Genomic DNA, 24669 nt, shown 5'->3' on the forward strand with positions numbered 1-24669 from the left:
TTTACCCATTTTGAAGAAAGATACCGATACTAGGGTTTATCGTTTTATCATTGACCTAAGGGAAGTGAATAAGATAGTGATACCTCAGTATCCAGTGGTTTCTGATATCACGACATTACTCACTTTGGTCCCGCCAACGGCGACCACGTTTTCAGTTATTGATTTGAAAAATGCCTTCTTTTCGATTCCTATTCACCCTGATAGCCGATACCTTTTTGGCTTCACTTTGAATAATAGGTCTTATCGATTTTGTAGAGTCCCTCAGGGTTATACTGAAAGTCCTAGTATTTACAGTCAAGCATTGAAAAGGCAATTGGATTCCTTTGTTCTGCCTGAGGGTGTCGCCCTTATACAATATGTCGATGACATCTTGTTGGCGGCTGACACTCCTGAGTAGTGTGAGCAGTGTACGTTATCTTTGCTTTCCTTTTTGGCATCGCACAATCACAAAGTGTCAAGGAAGAAATTGCAATTTTGTAGACCAAAGGTGACTTATTTGGGTCACCTTTTGTCTAAGGAGGGGCGTGCACTCACACCAGACCGTATTCAAGCAATTTTGGACACGCCAGTGCCTTCCACACAGAAGGATGTGCGTGCATTTTTGGGCCTTGCTTCTTTCTGTAGGCAATGGATATTGGGGTTTTCACACATAGCTAAACCATTGTTAGCGCTTTTGACAAAAGACACACCGATTCCTCTTCCCTGGTCAAATAAGTGTGAAATTGCCTTCCAGCAATTACGACAAGCCCTTTGTTCAGCACCAGTGTTAGGTACCCCTGATTATACGAAGCCCTTTTCACTGTATGTGCATGAGAAAGATGGATGTGCATTATCAGTTTTAGTGCAGATGCACGGCAAGAAGCAGCGCCCTTGTGCATATTTTTCGGCTGTACTTGAACCTGTTGCCCGAGCATTACCAGGGTGTTTTCGCTCGGTTGCGGCGACAGCTGTGTCAATACGCCAAAGCGAGGGAATTGTGTTATCTCACAAACTGTTGGTATTAGTCCCCCATGCTGTTGATGCCCTGCTTAATCAGACAAAGACGCAGCATTTGACCAGTGCTCGTTTAACGGGATATGAGTTGACGCTTTTGGCTCCTCATATTACGTTAAAGAGATGTGCAACGTTAAATCCGGCCACATTGTTGCCGTTCCCGGAAACTCAGTCTGAAGCCCGGAAAGCACATGATTGTATTCTTGTGACTGAGGAACAGACAAAGGGTCGTATTGATCTCCAGGATACGCCCTTTACAGATGTAGATGGAGAACTAGGGGTGGACGGATCATGCCTGAAGCTACCAGATGGTACGACTTCAGCAGCATATGCAATTACCACATTACAAACAATAGTGGAGACAGCACGCATACCGCAGAAATCAGCTCAAGCAGCGGAACTGATAGCATTAACGCGAGCATGTGAGCTCAGTACAGGATTGTGTGTGAATGTTTATACAGATAGCCGCTATGCCTTCGGAGTAGTGCACGATTTCGGCCTACTCTGGAAGGAGAGAGGGTTTCAAACGTCACATGGAACACAGATAATGTATGGAGAGTTAGTTCACAATCTTTTGACTGCGTTAACATATCCAAAGAAGATTGCTATAGTTAAATGTAGTGCCCATAAGAAAGTGGTTGATAAAGTTGGAGAAGGGAATGCTTTGGCAGACCGGGTGGCACGAGAGACTGCGATGCAGCCTGACTCTACTGCAATGTATGTTGTGAAGTCACAGGCAGAGAGATGGCACGATGCTAGGAGAGAAGTGCTGGAAATACAGAGGACCGCTTCCGATAAGGAACTGGAGCAATGGTCCAATGATGGAGAATTAGATGATGAAGGGTGTTGGAGAAGTAAGCAGATGGATAAATGGAAGTTACCCACAGCCTTCGTACAACCTATGGTTCAGATGGCACATGGACTAGCGCATGTCGGAGCTTCCGCAATTGTCAAATTACTCACACGAGTTTGGGAGCATCCGGAGATCGCTAGTACGGCAAAGAGGGTAGTGCAGACCTGCATGATTTGCCTGAGGTACAACCCAGGAAAGGGTACACGGACTCCAGCAGGAGGATTTGCAACACCTACTGCACCCTTTGAGGTTTTGCAGATGGATTACATTCAGCTTGAGCGCTGTAACAATCTGAAGTATGTTCTAGTAGTGGTTTGTGCCTTCAGTAAATGGGTTGAGGCATACCCTACGAAAGACAATACTGCAATGACTACAGCCAAGATGCTATTGAAGGAGTTCTTCCCTCGATATGGTGTTTGTAGATTGTTGTGGAGTGATAACGGACCTCATTTCATAGCAGACGTTATCAAGTATGTTCTGAAAGGCCTAGGCATTACTCAGAAGTTCCATGCAGTCTTTCACCCCCAGTCTGCGGGATTGGTTGAGAAATATAACGGTACTTTGAAGCTTAAGATCGCTAAGATCCAAGCTTCGACTTCTTTGACTTGGCCAGATGCTTTACCGCTGGCATTATTGTCAATTAGATCGATACCGCATTCTCGGACCGGTCTCACACCCTACGAGATTGTGTTTGGACGCCCAACGAATATTTGGGATCCACCAAAACCAAAGTCCGTGTATGATGTACCTTGTGTAATGATGAATGATTATCTGGCACAGTTAACGGATAATTTGGTTTCTATTCATCAACAGGTTCGAGAGGCGCTCCCTGATCGGTCCGCCGGTGAAGGCCATAATCTCCGACCTGGCGATCAGGTAATGATAAAGGTATTCGAAAGGACGAACAGTCTGGAGCCGAGATGGGTTGGTCCTGAGCAAGTCTTGCTCGCAACGAGGACAGCTGTGCGGGTTTCCAATCGGAAGAACTGGATCCACTCCTTGCACTGTCGTAAAGTGCCGCCTGGATTGGTGGAGCCTGCTGTGTTGACCGACCATCGAGAAATCCTGACTGCGGAGAAAGGCCGTGCTGTGGAACCGAACGACACTGAGGAGCTCTTCCCGGACCAAGCGATTTCTGGAGGAAGAAGATATCACCTCAGACCAAGGAAGTGATTGTTGTATCCAAAGTTGTCAGAACGGCCCTTAGTTTAGTGAAACGGAGAGCCAATGAGGCAAGGGGGGGGGATCAGCCCTGCATTAGTGTAGTGACACCCGTCTTGGCCCGCTGGTGAAGAAATCAACGGCTGCCTAAGGGGAAGAGTTCTGACAACCTTTTAGTTTCAGGAAGATATTGACTTATTACAGGATGGAGAAGAAGAAGATTCTCTGTGCGACAAGCTTTATTATCATTGTGGCTATTATGGGTATAACCACATGGTTTGTTGAGGACGTGACTCCTGCCCGTGAGTTGCTTGTTTTGACCACTCCAGTGCCTGAGGAGCACTACTTTTATACCCTTCCGTATCAAGAATTGAAGCATCGTCAGTCTTATTTGAATAACACTTTCATCCAGATGTTGCATCATACCCATGTTGCCACAAATGCTACGAACTGCTGGATATGTGGTATGATGCCAGCTCATCAGAAGAAAGGAGGAACGCCGTTCATACCTCTTCCTTTCTCTCATAATGGCTCTTGTAGAGCATGGTACACTTTGCTTTTTGCCACACGGAAACCTACAGTGGGACGATTACTTTTCAGACTTAATAAGGAATGTCATCAAGACAAAGATGGCTATCCACAAGCGAATGGGACAATATGGGAATGGGAAGAATATCGACCAGACAATGAATCGATCCCCTACATTTTCACGAACACCAGAGACACTATAGGGAAGGACCAATTCGTGATTCAAGTGACAAAAGCTCAAGCGGACCTGTGTGTCCAGAGTGTGAGTTATATTCCTGTTGGTGTTAGCGATTGTATTATTGTCCTGAATATCGACGGATTAAACAATAGTACTTTCTTAGCCTCCCATAACACATACTTTGTATGTGGGAATAAGGGCTATTATCGTTTACCAGCCGGCTGGTCCGGAGTATGTTATGTAGCGTTCTTATTACCCCCTGTATTTTTAGCACCTGCATCTTATCATAAAGATTTGAAGTTGTTGAATAATGTGACTGTAAATAGGTATAAACGTACTCTATCCATTGATGATGTTGATCAAACCGATACTAGCTTACAGCAATATGTTGATTTTAACTTAGGATTGTTTTTCTTTGTTGGTGCTGCCCTAAATAGTAGGAAGGTTCGAAGATTAACGAGAGTTGTAGAGGCTGTGACGAATCAAACCGCTGCTGCTCTTGGGAATCTTACGGAAGAATTACAAATTACTAGAATTGTTGCATTACAGAATCGTATGGTATTAGATGTTATGTTAGCTGACCGAGGTGGAGCTTGTAAAATTATCGGAAGTAGTTGTTGTGTGTTTATTCCTGACCATACGCCATCAGTTTATAACGCTATTAATAAATTGCATAAAATCGCAGCTGAGATTCACACAGAAAATGGCACTTGGACCTTTTCTGGATGGTTTTGGGCATTGATCACTGCATGGGGATGGGAGGTTTTAACTGGTCTCTGCATTATTGTAGCAATCTTGTTTTCCTGTTGCATCTGTGTCCAGTGTGGTCCTTTACTTTGTTCTCTATGTGTGTCATTCTGTATCCCTGATAAGAAAGCTATTGCCAATGTCACCCATCAGAAACATTTAACCAAAGAAGTGGAAGAGATGATGAAAATTCACATATATGATGATTATCCTAATTAGTCGAATGTCTTCAGTAAATGCTGAAAGGGTCGTCTGTTGAAACCTAAAACAGCGATCTGGTTAAGCATTCACTAAAGACATGAATTCCCCTTACTTAGAACAAGTTTCCCTTCTTATGTTGTCTAATGTCTGGACTCCATTTTGTATTGTCGTGTTTCCACGTGCTCTGCACGAGAAGAGTCCTATCTTCGTGTTAGTTGCTCTTGTAATCTGCCTAGTAACAGTCTATAAATAGCTCCTTTGTCCGTCTGGCGCATGCCCAGACTTGACCACATCTGTTATCAGTTAGTCCTTGCTTGACCATGTTTTCGCGGGCTCAGGAAATTAGTTACTCCGCCCACATATTGATTCTGTATCGAAAATGTCCATAAAGGGTAATGTTCTTTGCCTCATGTTGTATCCACCCACTTATGAGCCCCTCTGTTGTGTATAAAAGGGGACTGTGTACGCAAGTTCTTTGTGCTACTCTATGCAATACTGAAGAGTGTTGTATAGGTTGTAGGACCACCCTTAAGGGTTAATAAACTTTGTCTTTGTATTTGCAGTTTCCGTGCCAACTTCCTTCTAGTTTTCGTTAGAGGAGGGCGAACCCTTGTATTCTGCGGGCCTAGCTGGGGCCTGTATTCTTCAACCCTTGGAAGAAGATTTTAGGGGAATTTTTTCAAGACCTCCAATATTTGCGTATTCACGCACACGAAACATCAAAGAAATATTAAATCAAAAGGATGACTGCACTGACAGCACATACAAAGGAACTTTACCGTGCCACAATTACGGCAACTGCAACTCGATAATTAAGGGAAATCAGTTCCCACATCCCCATAAAGGAACGCCTATAAAGTTGAGGGGCACAGCCACTTGTGACACTAATAAACTGATTTATATGATAAAGTGCCCATGTGGACTGGTCTACGTGGGGAAAACGGAACAAAAGATAAAGACACGTCTGATAGAACACAAAAGTAATATCCGCACTAAGAATTCCAAATCACCCTTAGCGGTACATTTCAATTCACACAATCACAATCCAAGTCAATTGCGTTTTTTAGTTTTGGAACAAACCATAATTCTTCCAGGAAGAGACAACACACAACATCTCCTGCGCAGGGAGGTACATTGGATTATTTTTTTTAATTCTGTTCATCCAAGAGGACTTAATGAACGTTTTGATTTGAACTGTTTCCTTTGAAAAAAACACAGGTTTTTTATCTCTGAGTTGTTTTGAACTTGTGTCATTGACAAGAATCAGTCTAGCATACTCTGTCAGCACGAGGTTTCACCTCGATCATGTACTATTAAGAATACATCTATGTATATATTTTTTTCATTCATGTATAATCGCTGTTAGTATACAGAGCATGATAAATTAGGTCAGGAAATTCTGTAACAGAACTACGATATTACCCTTATTTTATTTTATTTTTATTTTTCACTTTATCAATTCATTTTTTTCACTTGAGTTTGATGCGCTTTTTACAACTTTTAATTTTCTTTGTCTATTTTAGGCTTTACACACTGGGATTCAGTTTTCCAAACCGTAATCACTATACGGCACATAGTCTATTGTTTCTGTCTATTAGTCACGTGTTACAAACTCGCGGAAGTGTAGCAAACTCGCGGAAGTAAAATGTGGCGTCGGGTCCCGATGTAACGAACGTTGCAATGAAGCTACGGAGAAATCTCAATACGTAAAGAACCGGGTAAGAGTTCTCATTATAACATGAGTTTCACTTTGTGACTAGGCCGTCAGGTCACTGAGACCGATATTAACAGTTCTTTTTTTACCGGCAGTTATTTCCACGCTTGTTTCTTTTAAAATGGGACCCTACGGGCCAAGTATCAACATATACGTACGTTGATTTAATTATTAAATATCACGGTGCATGTACACCATTGTACTGTATTTCGGAACGGCATATAACGGTGGTTCTTGTACACCGATTCACAGGTCGCTTAGAAACGCTTGATAGACTACAAAATAAAGTTGTGTTTCGACGCAAGCTACAATTTTCGGTAATTATGGTTTTGAACTATCACACCTCTTGTTTAGTTTTCTATCACACGCCATGGGTTTTCATCATTTTGGAAATATAAGAACGGGCACTTGTTTGTTTGTAGTGTCTGGTGCACATTTTTTCAAAATTAATGTTTCTTGGACATTCCAGTCACGTTTTTAAATTTGTGTAAGGGCAGCACTTTCACATTCTTGATCTTACTTCAGCAAATCTTTTAATGAATTACATCTTTTTGCACTCAGCAAACCTTGTAATAATGGGGATATAAGGTACCAATATGTGTAAGAATCATAAGTTTGAGGAAGAAAATAGAAATCTTTAAAACGCTGTGTGTTTACTCATTACAGAAATAGTCCCCTGATGAAGGGTGTGGCCCGAAATGCATTGGGCATATGATTAAGAAACTTGAAGAATATAATTTTGTGTTTGAAAACAAGAAAATAAATACGTCAATGAACTTATAAATATCAGTTGTTGAAATAATATTGAAATCATCTTAAGAGTGCACCATGGGGACGTTGTCCTCATCCAAGGATAAACGCAGATCTCAGTATATTCAGCACCCTTGCACTCAGGAGGGTCACCTGGCTGCACCAATTTACCATTAAAATTTGGAATTTAACAGTTATTAAACCAGCAGGAGTGCAAATGCCCTAAATCCTATACGTTTCGATACAGTGTCTCACTCCATTCTGTTTGACCGTCTCAAAGCCTCTGGCATTATGGGTCCGGCTTGGAGGTGGCTGACCTAATTGGTTTCAGGTCTTTTCGAACAAAGTGAGGTCTAACACTCTAGCCTTAACCTCCGGAGTTCTTCAAGGCTCCATCTTGAGCCCGTTACTTTTCAATATATATGTCTGCCCTCTGGCCAACATTGCTGAGAAGTCGGGTTTGACTATATTTTCCTATGCCAACGATACCCAGATTGTTTTCTTCCTTTCTGCTGCCCAGCACCAAGATCCTTCCTTGTTACAGCTTGGCTTGAGGAATGTCTCTTCATGGCTATCTAATAATGCACTTAAGCTTAATAGCACCAAAACCGAGGTGCTCACTCTGGCTAATAACCCGGAACTTTGGGGAATTAAACATTGGGCTGATAATTTGGGCCCGGTACCTGCCTCTGTCCTCAGATCAGCTCGTACATCCTTTTACATTGAAAAGACTTCTAGCTCTCAACACTTGTCAGAAAACTCTGTTTAAGGTTATTACTAAACTCTCAGCCGCCAGTACTTTTCTGGCTCCTCCCTCACTCTCTCAACTTCAAAGTGATGAGCTAGCATCCTTCTTCTACAATAAAGTTAAGTCTATTCATGACCAACTTGCTGTGGATGTCCTCCAACAAGGGAATTAAATGTTTCTTAATAGCCCCATGACAGGGTCCCCTGAAGTTTCCTCCCAGGCCTCTGTACAGTTAGTTCTTGGCCTTCTTTGTATTTGCCTTCCTTGAAGCTGCTACTGAGATCTTTCAAGTCTGGTTTACCTCTTGATCCTCTCCCTACATCAAAACGTATCCTCCTGGACGATTCAATTCGTTCTGTGATTTATAACCTTCTCAATTCTTCACTTAGCACAGGTCTGGTTCCCCAGGAGTAGAAACATGCACTTACTCTTCCTTTTTTGAAAAAGGAAGGTCTTGACCCCCTCTGCCGGTCTAATTTTCGTCCCATCTCTCCTTTGCCTGTGTTTTCTAAAATATTGGAGCAACACATTAATACTCTACTCTCTTCCTATGTTACTACTCACAATCTGTTGCATCCTTCTTAGTCTGGCTTCAGATCTGGCCATAGTACCGAATCTGCTCTTCTTGGGGTTACTGAACATCTCAGGTTACAACTTGACTCCGGAGGTACCTCAGCCCTGATCCTGCGAGATTTGAGCGTGGCTTTCGATACATTCTTGATCTTACTTCAGCAAAACTTTTAATGAATTACATCTGTTTGCACTCAGCAAACCTTGTAATAATGGGGATATAAGGTACCAATATGTGTAAGAATCATAAGTTTGAGGAAGAAAATAGAAATCTTTAAAACGCTGTGTGTTTACTCATTAAAGAAATAGACCCCTGATGAAGGGCGCGGCCCAAAATGCATTGGGATATGATTGAGAAACTTGAAGAATATAATTTTGTGTTTGAAAACAAGAAAATAAATACGTCAATGAACTTATAAATATCAGTTGTTGAAATATTATTGAAATCATCTTAAGAGTGCACCCAGGGGACGTTGTCCTCATCCAAGGATAAACGCAGATCTCAGTATATTCAGCACCCTCGCACTCAGGAGGGTCACCTGGCTGCACCAATTTACCATTAAAATTTGGAATTTAACAGTTATTAAACCAGCAGGAGTGCAAATGCCCTAAATCCTATAAGTTTCGATACAGTGTCTCACTCCATTCTGTTAGACCGTCTCAAAGCCTCTGGCATTATGGGTCCGGCTTGGAGGTGGCTGACCTAATTGGTTTCAGGTCTTTTCGAACAAAGTGAGGTCTAACACTCTAGCCTTAACCTCCGGAGTTCTTCAAGGCTCCATCTTGAGCCCGTTACTTTTCAATATATATGTCTGCCCTCTGGCCAACATTGCTGAGAAGTCGGGTTTGGCTATATTTTCCTATGCCAACGATACCCAGATTGTTTTCTCCCTTTCTGCTGCCCAGCACCAAGATCCTTCCTTGTTACAGCTTGGCTTGAGGAATGTCTCTTCATGGCTATCTAATAATGCACTTAAGCTTAATAGCACCAAAACCGAGGTGCTCACTCTGGCTAATAACCCGGAACTTTGGGGAATTAAACATTGGGCTGATAATTTGGGCCCGGTACCTGCCTCTGTCCTCAGATCAGCTCGTACATCCTTTTACATTGAAAAGACTTCTAGCTCTCAACACTTGGCTGATAATTTGGGCCCGGTACCTGCCTCTGACCCTGTTGGACTTGGCCCTTTTTGCAGTGTCATCCTTGAACTTTTTGCCTTCCTCCTGTATTTTTTCTGACCTGTTGTTGGCTGTTTTATGACTCTGGGCACTTTACCAATGCTGATCAGAGCTAAAGTGCATATGCTCTCTATTGTAAATTGTTGGTGATGGATTAGTGACTCCATGATGGCTTATTTGACTTACTTGTCAGACCTTAGTATAGTGCACCATGTGTGCCCAGGGCCTGTAAATCAAATGCCGCTGGTGGGCTTGCAGCACTGGTTGTGCCACCCACAGAAGCAGCCTGTAAAGTGTGTCTCAGGCCTGCCATTGCAGAGCCTGTGTGCAGTCTGGTACTGCCATGCTGACTGCGTAAGTGCACCCACTTGCCAGTCCCAAAACCTTCCCTTGTCTTCATATCAGGTAAGCCCAAGGGCAGAATGCATTGTAAGTATAAGGTAGGACATGCCCTGGTGTGTGTGGCATGTCCTAATAGTGAATTACAGCAATTTTCATTTTTCACTATTGCAAGGCTACCAGACCCAATAGGCCAGAATGGACAGTTTGATTATAACACCTCATAATCCTAACTGACCCAGGGAACATGGTGGAAATTCGAGTTTAGTATGCCTGAACTCAGAATGAAAAAAGACATCTATTAGTAAAGTTGGTGTTAACCTTCTGTGTTTGAAAATACCACTTTTAGAAAGTAGGTATTTTCTTACCTAACCATCCAGCCTGCCTCTGCTAGCTTGTTTATTGTGTGTCTGGTTTTGTGAGTGACAGGGGCTGGGGGATTCCAGGAGACAGGGGGAGTCAGCACAGGGCTGAATAGACCTATCTGCATGTAGAGTAGTTGGATGAGTAGCACCTGGGTCTGAATAGGGCTGTGCCTGCCTTCCACAATGCTGGCTCCACCTTCTGTGGTACGTCTGATGTCCCTGGCCCACACTGTCAAAGGAAAGGAGTCCTGAAAACAAAGTGCTCCAGGACTGCACAGAACTGGTTTGGACTAGGTACAGGCCCCTCTGCCTTCAGAGGACAAAGGATTTAGTAGTATAAATATGGGGACCCAGACTCCAAGATTTTAGATCACTTCTGGAACAACAAGACGAACCTCTGGAAAAAGGAAAAATGAAAGAAAGTAAGAAGGCATGATAGAAGGAAAGAAAATAAGGACAGAACACAAAGAATGAAGAGAAGAAAGAAGGAAAAAAGAAAGAAGAAGAAGGCAGCAAGCAAGAAAGAATGACGGGAAAAAAAAAAGTAGGGAACAAGGAAGAAAGAAAGAAAGGAAGAATGGAAGGAAGAGAGAAAGAAAGAGAGAGAGAAAGAAAGAAAAACTGGTAAGGAAAGAAGGAAAAAGGAAAGAATGAAGGCATAACTTAATACAGGAAAGTTTCAAATTGACACTTTCTGTTATGTTGTGTAATAGTAATAGTCAGATAAACAAATGGTACTCCAAAAGCAATTTACATCAACATTGTCAGGCAACAGGAACTGATAAGGCTGGAATGCACCTTGATTACATTAAAAGTGTCCTACTCCAATATCAGGCTCTAAACACAGAGGCAACATTAAAGTATTTATACAGTAAAAACAAAAACACTGTCAGGGAAAGGAACTATCTTGTGTGTGGATGTGCTCATTATGAAAGAGAAAAATGTTGTCACTAAAAGTGATAATAACCATTCATTTATCTAGGCTGATCCATTGTCCTATGCTGTATGTTGTTAAGGGGCGAAAACAAAATGTGACTGATATAACAACAGACTAATGGATAAAGAGAGCTAGCTGGCTGAAAAGTCCCTCTGAGTAAATATATCATACAAATAATTTTAATAAACTTAAAGGGTTTTGACTTACGCCAGACTTAAAACGAATTGTGGCTCCAAGTACTACAAATGGCAGAGCACACGGGATAGAAAATCTCATGAGCACGGTATCAATGTCGTCTACTGAACAATAGTATTAAAAAAGCCTCTAAAATGTCCACACTTGGGAATATCGGTTATGGTCATAAAGCAACCAACAATGAGTATCATATCCGCTTTAAAGACCGGAGCAATGGCTGGATTAGGTAAATAACTCATGATCTGAATTAGGTAATGACTCATGATGAGTCAGGTACTGTCAAAATGAAGTACACATTGCACTCATCGATTAAGAAAAAAGGGACGATGAATGGGAAGAGAGGGTACCATACTCCTCACTAATCTAATGCCAAATTATAAAACACAATCTGTAGTCTTTGAATTTTGCGTTTGATTATGTGATGGTGATAAACACCATAATTACAATAAAAACACCTAGAATACAAATATCACCTGTACGTAACATGTACGCATACCCAGTGTTCAACAAATGCAAATTCTACAATATAATACCAATTGTTAAATATTTATTTTACATATTGATGCACATCTTTCTCATAATACACTGTCTGTGAAGATATACAAGCAAAGGAATAGTTTCTAACGTGTTTATGGATTACTTTTTTGACCGGCAGGAACCCCTCAGCTTTTAGGACCTACCTCTTGAATAGCAGTCATGACAACATGTTGCACAGACTCTTCAAGGGTCATTATAACTTGAATGTGTTCTGAAATGTAAGGAAAGACACGTTACAAATAATTCAATAACATTTTAATACGGAACAATCAGAGAGAGAGAGAACATATAGCATAAATAAGCATTAAAAAAGGGAACTCTATTAAAGGTAGCCTTTTGGTTGATGAAGATTCAGTAGGCAGTTTTTTATCTGTAGCTCAGGAGACTATTGGTAGTGATCAGTCTGGGTTTATAGCGGGTAGATTAATGACGGCAAATACCCAGTTTCTAATACAGACTTTGGACTTTTTTAATACAAATTCAACTCCGGCCTGCATCGTTATGGTCGATGCAGAGAAAGCATTTGACCACGTGAACTGGAGAACCTTGTTTTTTATTCTTGAGCGATTTGATGTCCCGGTCCAGGTGGTTAATATGCTTCGTAATATATACCAGGGAGCTACGGCCCAGGTAGTTATTAATTTAAAACAAGCCGGGACCATTAATATAAATCGCGGGACTAGACAGGGTTGCCCGATTTCACCCTTGCTTTTTACCTTTTTTATTGAGCCACTTGCAATTAAAATACGTAATAACATGGAGATTAAACCGCCAATTTCGGGCATGGCTAAGATTAAACTCTTCGCAGACGATGTCATTTTATACTTGACCCCAAATAAAGATAATCTTGAATTGGCTTTAAGGGAATTTAAAAGGTTTGAGGTTATCGGTGGCTATAAAATAAATGCCAATAAAACAGAAGTTCTTGCCCTCAATGTAGACTTAAGTTCTCTTCCATATTGCTTGAGGAGGCAAGCAATTAAATCGGACCCAATTAGATATCTCGGGATATATGTTTCTAGCCAATATGATCAGTTATTTAGTTTGAATTGTTTAAGGATGAAGGAAAAAGTTAAGAAACTCTTGGAACAATGGCATTTATTTTATTTATCGATAGTAGGAAGAGTTTCGCTAATCAAAATGTCTATACTCCCGTTACTTATATTTCTTTTTTCTAATGTTCCAATTAGGGTAAATATGTCCTTTTTTAAAGAATTAGAAAGTTTATTTACAGAATTTATTTGGGGAAAGAAAATACCAAGGGTTAAAATGACAGCGGTTCAACTATCTACTGCACAAGGGGGCTTAGCTTTGCCTCATTTAAGAATGTACTATGAGGCAGCTTTTATAGATCTAATTTCGGGACTTATGGGATCTAAACGTATTAAAGATAGCTTTATTTTAGATAAAATGATTCAAAAAAGTGATTCGCAAATTCCAGTATTTTTAAAAACTTCTAAGCTTCCTAAAAAAAACAGGTATAAGACCCTGAAGGATGTGGCTTATAGACTCCTGTCATTTTTTTAAAAAACGGGTTCCTCGGGTTTCCAATACATAAATTTGAGAGAAATTTCCAATTGTTGTCTCCAACTTCGATCTTGTTATACCAGAAATTGGGAAAGTTGTGGATTACTCGAGTTAAGACATTTTATAATCCAGAACCGGGTGATATCCTGGCAAGAGATAATGGCCCGGGCTGAAAGTCATCAAAAACCCCCTTTTTTTTGAATATCTACAAATCGTACACTTTTTTAAAAGAATGAATGGAGTTTTGGACACCCCCGATCAATTGATGATAGCTTTATATGGGGTAAGAGTGAGCGGGGTTGGGAATTGGTACTGGCTAATAAACAAACAGGGCCAAATGTCTGTGTCGGCGAGTCATTTAGTTAAAATAGATCGTGAGACCGGGTGTACCCTTTCCCCGAAGGATTGGGAGACGATATGCCATCTAGGAAATAAATCTTTGCATGCGGTGAATTTCAAAAGGATGGACTTCCTTTCGCGATGGCTCTCCTACTTAACTCCGGCCGCTTTGGAATAAAGATTTCCAGGAGTTGAGAATAAGTGTTTTCGTTGCCAGGCAGATGGGGAAGGTGGGTGGCACCATATTTTTTTTGGGTGTACCCGGTTGAGACCCTTTTTTGGACTACATTTTTGCTGATATTGAATTATCAATCGGTAAGCATGCTCTATTCGACGCAGAAGCCGCGTTATTCGGAATCTGTCAAGATGGATCAATTTTATCGGAGGCAGAGAAAACTTTTCTATTTATCTCTTGTACTATAGCTCGCTCATTAATTCTCCAGAATTGGAAATCTAGTGAAGTCCCTTCGCATTTGAAATGGTTTAATAAAATGAAAAGGACCCGGGAATTTGAAAAAGCTTACGCCAGACGGGTTGGGGCATCCAGGAAGTTTGAAAAGAATTGGAAGTTTTTTATTGAGCTAGAAAAATTGAAGGCTGGAATTTAGAATTCATTTTTTATATTGATGCTGTAGTGATATTATATTGTATTGTAGGAGCACTTGCACTTTATACTGTTGCACTTTATGAATATTTTTCAGGCACTTTTGTAAGTTTACTGGTTATTGCACTTTAGAAAAAGTTGTAGAGGGACTGTAGTACTTACTTTGTATATTAATGGTCCTTCAGCTACACTTGCACTTTATACAGTTGCACTTTTTTTCGTATTTTAGGAATTTCGGTAAGTTTATTGCATATTTTACTTTAGAAAAATCTATAGAGAGAAATTATAGTTCTTACTTTTTCTACTGATATTCTAGATGATTCGTATTGTATCTTTGAAGTATTTTGCACTTTATATTGTTGCTTTTTATTTACACATGTAACCATATTGATTATTGTATTTTATTCTAAATGATTCGTATCAGATCAATACTGGATGATGATGATATTGGTTGTTGTCTTTGAATACTAATCTTTCTTATACTTGAAGTTTTATTCTGAAAATCTAAGCTATCAAATTGATTTTGTATTACTGGATTCTCTACTTTCTCATTTTTATGTAATTATGAATCTATGTATCCTAAACTCTGCTCAATAAAAAGAAAAAAAAAAGATTCAGTAGGGAGACAAAGGTATATGCCTGGCGAAGAACAAATGTGAAGATAGCTGGAGGGTGAAAAGAACTAAAAGCAAGAAGAACGGGAAGCAGGAGGAGGGAATACAAGTAAACGCAGAGTTGAAAAAATGAGGGTTGAAGCTGAAATATATTTGGAAACTAAAAGCTCTTTTTAGAACAAAGGCAGTACATGAATACAATTAACCACTAACGTGGTTAACTGGGACTATGGTTTCAGTGATGATTTCAAGGACATGGGGTGCTTTCAAGTCCTTGATACAAGTACGAGGTTTTTCTCCCACGTTCAGCAGCCCAATCCCATTGCAGAACTGGTTTCCGTATTGGGTTGTGTGTTTGACCCAAACCAATGACTTCAATATGCTATACAGGGCACACGAAAGGTACATGTATGCCTCTATTTCAGCTTTGTGAACAGCCAAAAGATGAAAACGGGAGATGGCATTAGTGTCAGGGAAAACTTCTGCGATTCCCGCCCTGTTAGTTGATATTATTACTCCAAGAACAGTTCAAATGTAAGAGGGTAATAGAGGTTACGAGAATACACGGTTTCTCATTACATTCTTGTGACACAAGATGCATTCTCCAAGGCCACCACGCAATCAGAAATGAGGCACTATCTCTGCCCCATCTCAAACAAAACATACAATTGAGTTTTATTGAAAATTCTTTCTATCAAAACCTCAAACATTAAATCTTAAGACATGACAATGAACAGCACTCGCCTGCCCCACCATGGATTCAGAGGCACCCTGCAAAACTCTGGGTAGAATGAATTGGTCCCCAATCCAGGGCGAGGTCCCCCTGGCAATGGTAACTTACTCACAGGAACACAGGATTGGAGGTGGAGGAGTGCTTTAAACGGGGAGGCTCTGAGTATCTGCACGTGTGTTATTCGAGTACGTTTCAGTAGGAAGGGTATGGCCTGAGTGCTTCAAACCCAGATCTTGTTCTGTATTCTTCTCGAGTCGATACCTTCGTGGAAACATGACTGCGTAACACAGTTAATCTCTTTTAAAAACAAAAAAAAAACACTGGTTCTGGTACTAACCCCAGTCATGTTCGCGGTAGGATGGCTACTCTAAAAATTCATATCCTATTTCATAATCAGCTTTATTTTTTAAAAGGTTTCTGAACTGAAAAAGGGGTGCTGTGTGTCAGCTCCGTTTATTTTCACTTCTTTGATTAAGCGATCACTCGGCACACGTTTCCAGCTACGTTTTTTACCCTTCCACTTGCTGCAGGAAAACACTCCCTTGAGACGTGAAATGTATATCTGATCAAAATAAAAACGCTATTCTAGTCCTAAGGAGACCCTGTTTCTCAAAGCATCTGTGGATGCCCTAAATAAAGAAATATTTTTAGTGCAGGGCACTTAGACATATAATCTTAAACGTTTGCAAAAACAAGTACTGTTCAAATGTGGCATACATTTAAATGACTGCAGCTGATAATTACATATTTCAATAAGGCAATAATAGCATAACGTCTATCCTGGATTGAGAAACGGGACTGCATAATGATTATTATTATTTTTGCAGGTGTATTAATCTTGTTGTATACTTAAGTTAAGGGTCACTCCAAAATATGCCCAACGTCTTTTAATCTGCCAGCGATTTGTTGACCATGAATATTCCCTCTCCAGTTTTTGAATAATTGCTTTGACATAGATATATCAGGCACTGATATTCGTGTTTAGCAATATTCTGCACCTGTTTCACATCAACTACATTTATTGGTACTTTGAAATAACACTGGATCTCTCTACCCAATTACCAGCGTTAAATCCAACAAGCTAATTGCATCTTAACTCCAAGAAGTAAGGGAAATAATCGATATTTGGGCGCTGAAATTCAATTCACTAAAATCATAGCTTCTGGGGATACACGATTGTGGCAACATGTGGTATTTCGTAAATTGATGCAGAAGGTGACCATCACTTTGGAAATTGACATCTCCGACTTTGCAAAGCCTTGAGAAAGGAAAGCATGGCTACCTTCCATACCGCAAAGTGAGAGCACAGAAGGAAGAGGCTTCCAAAGCAAACGCTTTGGAGTGTATTCCTATGAGTAATTGGGACCTCTGCCCAAGCTAACACAAAGTGTTATACATAGGCTTTCACAACCTCCTTTCAAACTAAACACCTGCTTGATGTGGGCTCACTCCACACAAGAAATAAACACCACGCCCAGGAAAATCACCTGAGAAGAGTGAACATTTATACATTTCGTACTCTGGCAGTTGCTAAAGCGCTGAACAAAGCAAAGGAAACATTTGAAGCGCCAGCACAATATTTACCTAGAAAACTCTCTGAATCAAACAGAGAAGAGGGACGAGGAGCTGCCAAAAACTGAAGTAAGGCTTTAAACCCAACACAAGTGAGGAAGGGTTATACTTACCTGTGTCACTGTTGGAAAAACAAAAGGACCACACAATAGACCAGGGGAAATCCGAGGACAGTGGAAATCCTGGATTGGGTAGGCTAAACATGAACTGAAGCAAACTTTCAAAACAGAAATTGAAGAAGCGAAAAGTGGAACAGGCTACTTCATGACAATTGACACAAAGGCATAGGTGAGTTAAATTACCGAAATAGGTTAACACATTTCTCTACTGAATGAAACTACGGGCGCACGCGAGTCCGTAAAATAGAGGAACGTTCGATCAGAAGCAGGAGCAAAACTTGTCAATTATTTGGAAAGTTCAAGGAAAATTGTGCTTTGTATGGGCAAAAAATAGTTCTTTGGTTTAGTTCGATTGCAAGCAGAAGCACTTTTTTTGATGACTCTGTTACTATTAGTCCATAACTATTGCTTTATGAACTACATAACACCAGTAAAGGAACTAGAAACTGCTTGAAAACCTGTTAAAACAGCGGTCTGTGTGTTGATACCATTACGCATGCATCGCACGTAGTTATGCTCCCCTTCCCCAGAAATATGATCACCCACCTAAGTTTCCGCCTGGAAAGAAGGAGTTACCAACTTTATGGTGATATTTAACTATTTCGTGTGTGTATAAATTTCACAACACTTGGGAATGAGAAAAGGAGGATTCAGCATTTTTAAGCATTTTAGGCAAACACAAGCAGGTTAGGCAGAATTTACTGTCCAAATCTAGCATCCATGCAGGAGAAAGACAGAGCACAATGTAAGCAAATACAAGTAGGTTAGCCTCTGAGCTGCACAAAAAATGTCTCTGACACTCTCTTGCTAGTAGAATCCACCAAAGCCATCTCAGCTTTGCCAGAGTGTACATCCATGCAGATTGTATCAGCCGTTGGCAAAGTGTACCAGCTGTCGCAATCAACTTTCTGCACAATGAGAACACTATGGCCCTGATTATAAGTTGGCCAGTTAATTCCGTCCCATGCGTGAACTCCTATTTAAACACAGGACAGAATTACGAGTTTAGTTTTATTAAAACTCATCCGATAATTTTCAGTGGCGTTAAATAACCCACCATTCGTTAAATATAGGCAGGTCAAGCCTGCCGAAATTTAACAGAAAAAATGTGTACGGCATTTTCCGTAACATGCGGATTTTGATGTTTTAACGCCTTGAGTGCCCATGACGAGATGGTCTCGTCATGGGCCGCGGTTGCGCTGTGCCCATGACGAGACTATCTCGTCATGAACCCCGCCCGCTAATTCAACGCCCGGCACAGGGCGGGGAAAGGGCGGGGCACACAAGGGGTTAAACACTAAGATCTGCATGTTCTACCTCAATAAGTCGTAGCAGGTGCTATTTATCACACTTGAATACCTCGGCGGTGGTTAGGTACACTCAGGAGGGGAAGGTAACGGATCCTTTCAAGTACTTCAGCGGGGTGAGACTAGGGTTGTATACTAACACCCTTCCTTTTTAGGTCTCGCCTTGGCAGCGCATGTGAGACCTAAAGTAATCTCTATATGTTGGCAAGCAGCCTGTAGTTTCTCCTGCCACTTGCCATTCGCTAAATGTTGTTATCGCTTTTGTTTCCTTTGTTTTCAGTGGCTGTTGATGTCCAACTGACTTCCGTGTAGTCCGGAAGCAGCTGCCACCAACTACTAAGTTTCTGTCCACACTGTTCGGACTTTTTGTTTGTCTTGCGCATCTCTGCCTGACCTAAACATGGCAGCGGCACATGCGCAAGGAGCCGGAGTGCGCGAGGGGTGGGCAGCGCATTCTGCTTGTTTAAAACACTATTTTGTTTTGAAGAAAATATGTGTCGGTGTTTTGTGTAACTTATTTTTAGTGCACACCCATCTTCCAGACAGCTGCCTGCGAACAGTCTCTTGATGATTAGAATGAATATTTATAGTGGAATTCTGATCCTAAAACATCTTGAAGTGCATCTTGTAAGTTCCAGTACAGACGAATATCTTGGTACAGCTTGTGGATGACGCAAACTGAAAGGTCTGATGTGTGGCGCTTGCGCACTGGCTTAGTGTGAGATCTCCCTTGGGTGGATGCCCCTCACCACATGGGCACTTTTACATTAATACAAAGAGATTATAACCAGACCTCTTTCTTGAGGCCTCCCTCTCATACAATGCTCGCGATGGACACCTGTAATGAAGGTTCCCTATGGCCTTCTCCTCACAGCTGCTTCTAAGGTGGGCCCGATATTTTGGGCGCGGAGCAGCGCCTCACATGCCAAGCCGTGAGGTATGTGTGCTAGTTTAATTAACATGCAGGAAACAAGAGCAGGTGGTAGGCTGTTAGTTTCCAGTCCATGGTCTTACAGTCTTAAGCTAACATCAAACACATGGGACATATGAGCCAGGTGGGTCATGCTGGCAGGTGCCCACGTCTCGTAAACTTCATGTGCTATGAGTTGCCAACGTTTTTTCTCCCTGTTCAACTTTTTTTGTAGCTCTGGCTGCACTCCTCTAGTATGTATGATGAAACGCGAGCCTCTTGAGACAAAGGGACTGGAATGGTCTGTAGGTGTGTGGGATTAAGTCAGTGGTACTTGTGCGAGTCTTGGAGATGAGATGGGTGTGACATTTGCTGTTCAGCCCAGTTTTTAGTTTGAACTAACGGCGAGTGTATTCCCGCGAGTAAGATGAAGGCCAGATGGCAGTGTCCACACGGCCACATGTCATACTCTAGTTTTCCATATTAAAATATACACAACGCTGGCACTACTGGATTGTGTCATAGCGTTATCCAAAAGTGAAAGAAATACTACCCCCTAGTTTGTGGGAATTTTTTTTTTTTAATCACGATAACGTTAATTTTTATGGTGTTCTTTTTGTAATCTGTAGAAGTAAAAAATGGCTCTGACAGGATTTCACCCTCTTTTAATAGGGTGACTTATTTATTTTTCTTTTATATTGTGCTCGTTCACACAACGGGGTCACTTCAGAATGCTTTCCAAGGATGGGTGGGGGTGAAGGTGTGGTCTGAAAATAGGATTTTCATAAAATTTCTGAGATCGCACTGCTGATGCTTAAGCCAGTTGACCTCTCTCCTGTAATAGTAAACAGGTGTTCAGTACTGTTGAAAGTTACAGGCTTTTTGGTAACTGTTGCAGTCAATCTTGAGTACACTACGTCATTTATTTAAGATGTGCAATACACATTTGGAATCGTTTTTCTGATTGTTGCATGATGCCTGGCTGCTGGTAACAGAAGTATGAACTAAGGTGCATTAGGTGAAATTGGCTGGTTTCATTAGTTGGCAGACAATGTGCAATTCACCTCACCTTCATCCTTCCCCCACCCCTGTCGTGTGGAATATCCCCATTTAAGACACGTCAGACTGTATTTGGTCTTCTCAGCGTAGTTTTTATTAATTTTTAAAATGCTACCACCAGTTTAACTTTTTCACTCGATGTCAATCTCTTCAACAACTTTATTATAGCTTTATTCAATACACCACAGCACGCCAATAAGATATCAGGTTATATATTTTCGTCTCTACATTTATATTTACATTTGACTCTCCACAGGGCGTTTGCCGCGGGTTGTGCCAGCAGGCCCCAACCAAGATACCCTGCTCTCTTTAGTGCTGACCGCCCACCGGCCAACAGAGCCGCAGGTAGTTTCATCACTGCTGATAACTAGCACCGGCTTCCTGGGTAGGGCCAGAGAGTCCAGGGCCACCAGCAGGTCAGCCCCCTCTCCCGCCAGCCCAGAGCCCACAATAGGCTGCGCGCCCTGTTCTGGGGCCAAGCAGCCGCCGCCAACCGGAGTCCCTGACATGTCTCTTGTCCAGGACCCCGCCACAGGGCCAGGCGCTCCCTGGCGGACTCGCCCTCCCCCCCTCGATCCTTCTACTTCCACCGCCAGAGCCCCCAAGATGGTGTGTACAAACAACTCCATCCCTGCCTGTGACAGGTGCACTCCATCGGGTGCGTACAGCCCAAGACTTGTCACTTGTATTAGTTTGTGCCTAATGGTACTGATGCGAGATTTCTTCAGGATTTCGGCCACCGACTGATTCAACCTCTTCACTGATTTATTGATAGCCCTAGCCGGCGCCCCATTGGCCCATACTTAGCGAGGGATCACCTCCGACCAAAATATTTTTGCGTCCGGAAACATGTTCCTCACCACAGACAGGGTAGAGAACAGTGCTTCCTTAACACCCCTCCTTCCCGCTGGGATCATATCATTGCCACCTGAATGAATCACCAGCACATGCTGGGACCGGCATGCCCCTGGCCATGGCATCCCGCAAGTTCTTTGGCACGTCTGCTAGACGCTGTCCACCGACCCCTACCCAGTGGTGGTCGACCCCCTCCAGCCATCTGCCTTCGTGTGCTCTGCTGAAGAGGAGCCTTGCTCTGTGTATAAAGGAGTGGCCGCACCAACAAACCCTTGTTCTCTGATCCGGGATACCTGGACCAAAATTGCAAAGGAGACAGAATCAGCCACTGGGGGGAATAGGGGGGGGGTGCAAAAGGGGGAGAGTCAGGCTTCATGCGAGGTGAGGGCGTACGTAACGTTCAAAACATGAGGACTTCCATCGTCCCACCCTCTTAATCGTGTCGCCCGGAAGGCCCAAAGCTGCCGCCGTTGTGGCTGCCCCAATGCGGAATGAATGAGACGTGAAGTGCGTTGTTTCCAACCCCAAATTTTCCAATGCTCTCTTGCATATCCTGGTGAATTGAAATCTAGTAAGGGGGGTACCATCCGCATGCCCCAGCGCCCTCTGACCCACCCCCCTCGGTCTAATCTGGAAAAACCCATGAGCCAAGGTTACCGGACAAAAAGTAGCCCCCGCCACTGCCCCCAGTTGGACCCACATCCCCTTGCCCAACGGGTCTGTCTTGGACCTCCGAACTCTGAGCTTCATAGCTTCCCCGGTTAAGATCACATTCTCCAGGCGTAAGCCTCCCTCATTGTCTGCCTTTGACCCGGGGAGAAATTCTGACACCCTGAAGGCCCCAAAGAAAGCTAATGAGTACGCTAGTCTCAGCAAAAGTGTTTCATAAGGAGAGAAGCAGATCTGCGGTAATGCTTCTAAGATGTTTGACAATCTGCCTGCATCAATCGGTCTCCTATTGTCTTTTGTCCCTGGCACCAGACGTTCCCACCCCCTCATTGCCCTTTTTACTCTTGAGTCCTTTGTAGGGTCTGCCACCCCCCCCAGACCTGCATAAAAGGCTATTGCTGATAACTGTCTCCTCACCATGGACAACGATTTGCCGTCCTCTTTTTGTCTTACTATGAATACCAGAACACTTTGTGTTGACAATCTCTCTACCGCGTCCGACCCCCCAATGGTAGACAGGTATGCCTGCCACGACTTCTCATACATACTCTTAGTCTAGGGGGCCAATGACGCAGTTATCAACTCGGGAGCTGTGGGGCACCAAGCTTCCATAACCCCGCCGGGAAGTTCGTCATCTGTTTGTCTGCCTGTGGCTATCTGGCGCGGAACTCTGTCAACTTGAAACGAGACAGGGCGTCAGCAACTGAGTTATCCACCCCCGGCACGTGTTTTGCTGTAAAGTATACATTGCGCTGCAAACATCCTAGCACTAATTCTTTCAGCAGGCGCAGGACCCAGGGGCAAGTAGCTCTCTGATTATTGATGGCCATTACTGCTGATATGCTATCAGATCAAAATATAATATGCTTGTTTTCCAGCATTTCACCCCACAAATGTACTGCCACAATGATTGGGAATAGCTCAAGAAAGGTGATGTTGCGGGTGAGCCCTGAAACCGCCTACTCAATCGGCCAATGCTGCATGCACCACCTGGTACCTAAAACCGCTCCAAATCCTACACTGCCTGCCGCATCCGTGAATAATTCTAACTCCAAATTTGCCTGACCGGGTTGTTGCCAAATGACCGTTCCATTGAAGTCTACCAGAAAATCCTTCCATATCCCCAAATCGGTTTTGACTTCGGCAGAAAGCCTGGTGTGGTGGTGTTTGGCCCTCAGACCCGGCATTGCCCTTGCTATGCTTCTAGAAAACACCCGGCCCATAGGTATCACCCTGAGTGCAAAATTAAGCTGCCCCACCAGGATTTGCAATTGGTGAAGTGTCATTTTGCGCGCCGTCAAAAAAGACTCCACAGCAGCCCCAAAAGAAGCTACTTTCTCCTGGGGGAGTCTGCACACTCCCTCCTCTGTGTCACTTTCTATCCCAAGAAAAGTTAAACGTGTCACCGGCCCCTCAGTTTTTTTCTGCAGCCAAGGGGACCCCCAGTGCTTCTGCCAGGTGCTGGAAGCCCAGCAGGGCCTTCCTGCACGCCGACGAGCCCGGCGCCCCAAGAAATAGGAAATCATCCAAATAATGCACCAACTCAGCTGACGGTACTATCTCCTACACTGCCCATTCCAGAAACCTGCTGAACGTTTCGAACACTGCGCAGGCGATAGAGCAACCCATTGGCATGCACAAGTCCATGTAGAACTCTCCTTGAAAGGTGAAACCAAGAAGCCTGGTGTCCTCAGGGTGAACTGGCAAGAGGCGAAAGGCTGCCTCAATGTCAGATTTCGCCATTAGCGCTCCCTCACCCAGCCCCTGCAACTTCTGTATTGCCGCATCAAAGGTAGTGTAACGAACCGTGCATAGGTCTGGATCAAGTTTATCATTCTCTGACAGCCCTGGGGGACTTGACAAGTTGTGGATCAACCAAAATTTTCCTTCCTCTTTCTTAGGTACTAAACCCAGGGGTGAGCATACTAAGTCATGCCTAGGCAGCTGCTGGAAGGGGCCTGCCACCCTCCCTAAGGACACCTCTTTCCTAATCTTTTTTCTAGCCACCTCCAGGTTTCGTAGGACTGAACATTGATTGCGCGGTGGGGTGGCTGCTGGGGTAGCATCGGATGGGATGCGAAAGCCAAATTTAAAACCTTGATGTAAGAACTGAGCCTCTTCTATCCTGTGGTATTTACTGAGAAGGTGCGTCAATACATGGTGCTGTATGGGCGTTGGCAATGGCTTAGGGTGCTTGTGCACCTCGTCCCCTGGTCTGGGGTTGGTTCTGTGTGGGCTGCTCTTGTGGCCTTCCCCCTTTTTAGTAACACTTACTCTCTGGGTGTCCCAGCTTCCCGCAGAAGGAGCACAAATGTTTGAACTTGCATACTGTGCCCCTGTTGCACTCATTCTTATTGAACTGCCAA

General features: G+C 42.9%; 1 protein-coding gene across 1 annotated transcript in view; it reads right to left on the reverse strand.

Annotated features, from left to right (window-relative positions):
* HOOK1 (hook microtubule tethering protein 1) overlaps positions 1–24669 on the reverse strand; it is an 859473-nt gene that overhangs the window by 492563 nt on the left and 342241 nt on the right. The window contains exon 6 of the mRNA XM_085602484.1: positions 12139–12206. Coding sequence (XP_085458610.1) covers positions 12139–12206 — 68 coding nt within the window. The remainder of the gene's footprint in view (positions 1–12138; positions 12207–24669) is intronic.

The sequence above is a fragment of the Triturus cristatus genome, chromosome 4_2 (genome assembly GCF_964204655.1).
Source record: "Triturus cristatus chromosome 4_2, aTriCri1.1, whole genome shotgun sequence".
NCBI classification, from domain to species: Eukaryota; Metazoa; Chordata; class Amphibia; order Caudata; family Salamandridae; genus Triturus; species Triturus cristatus.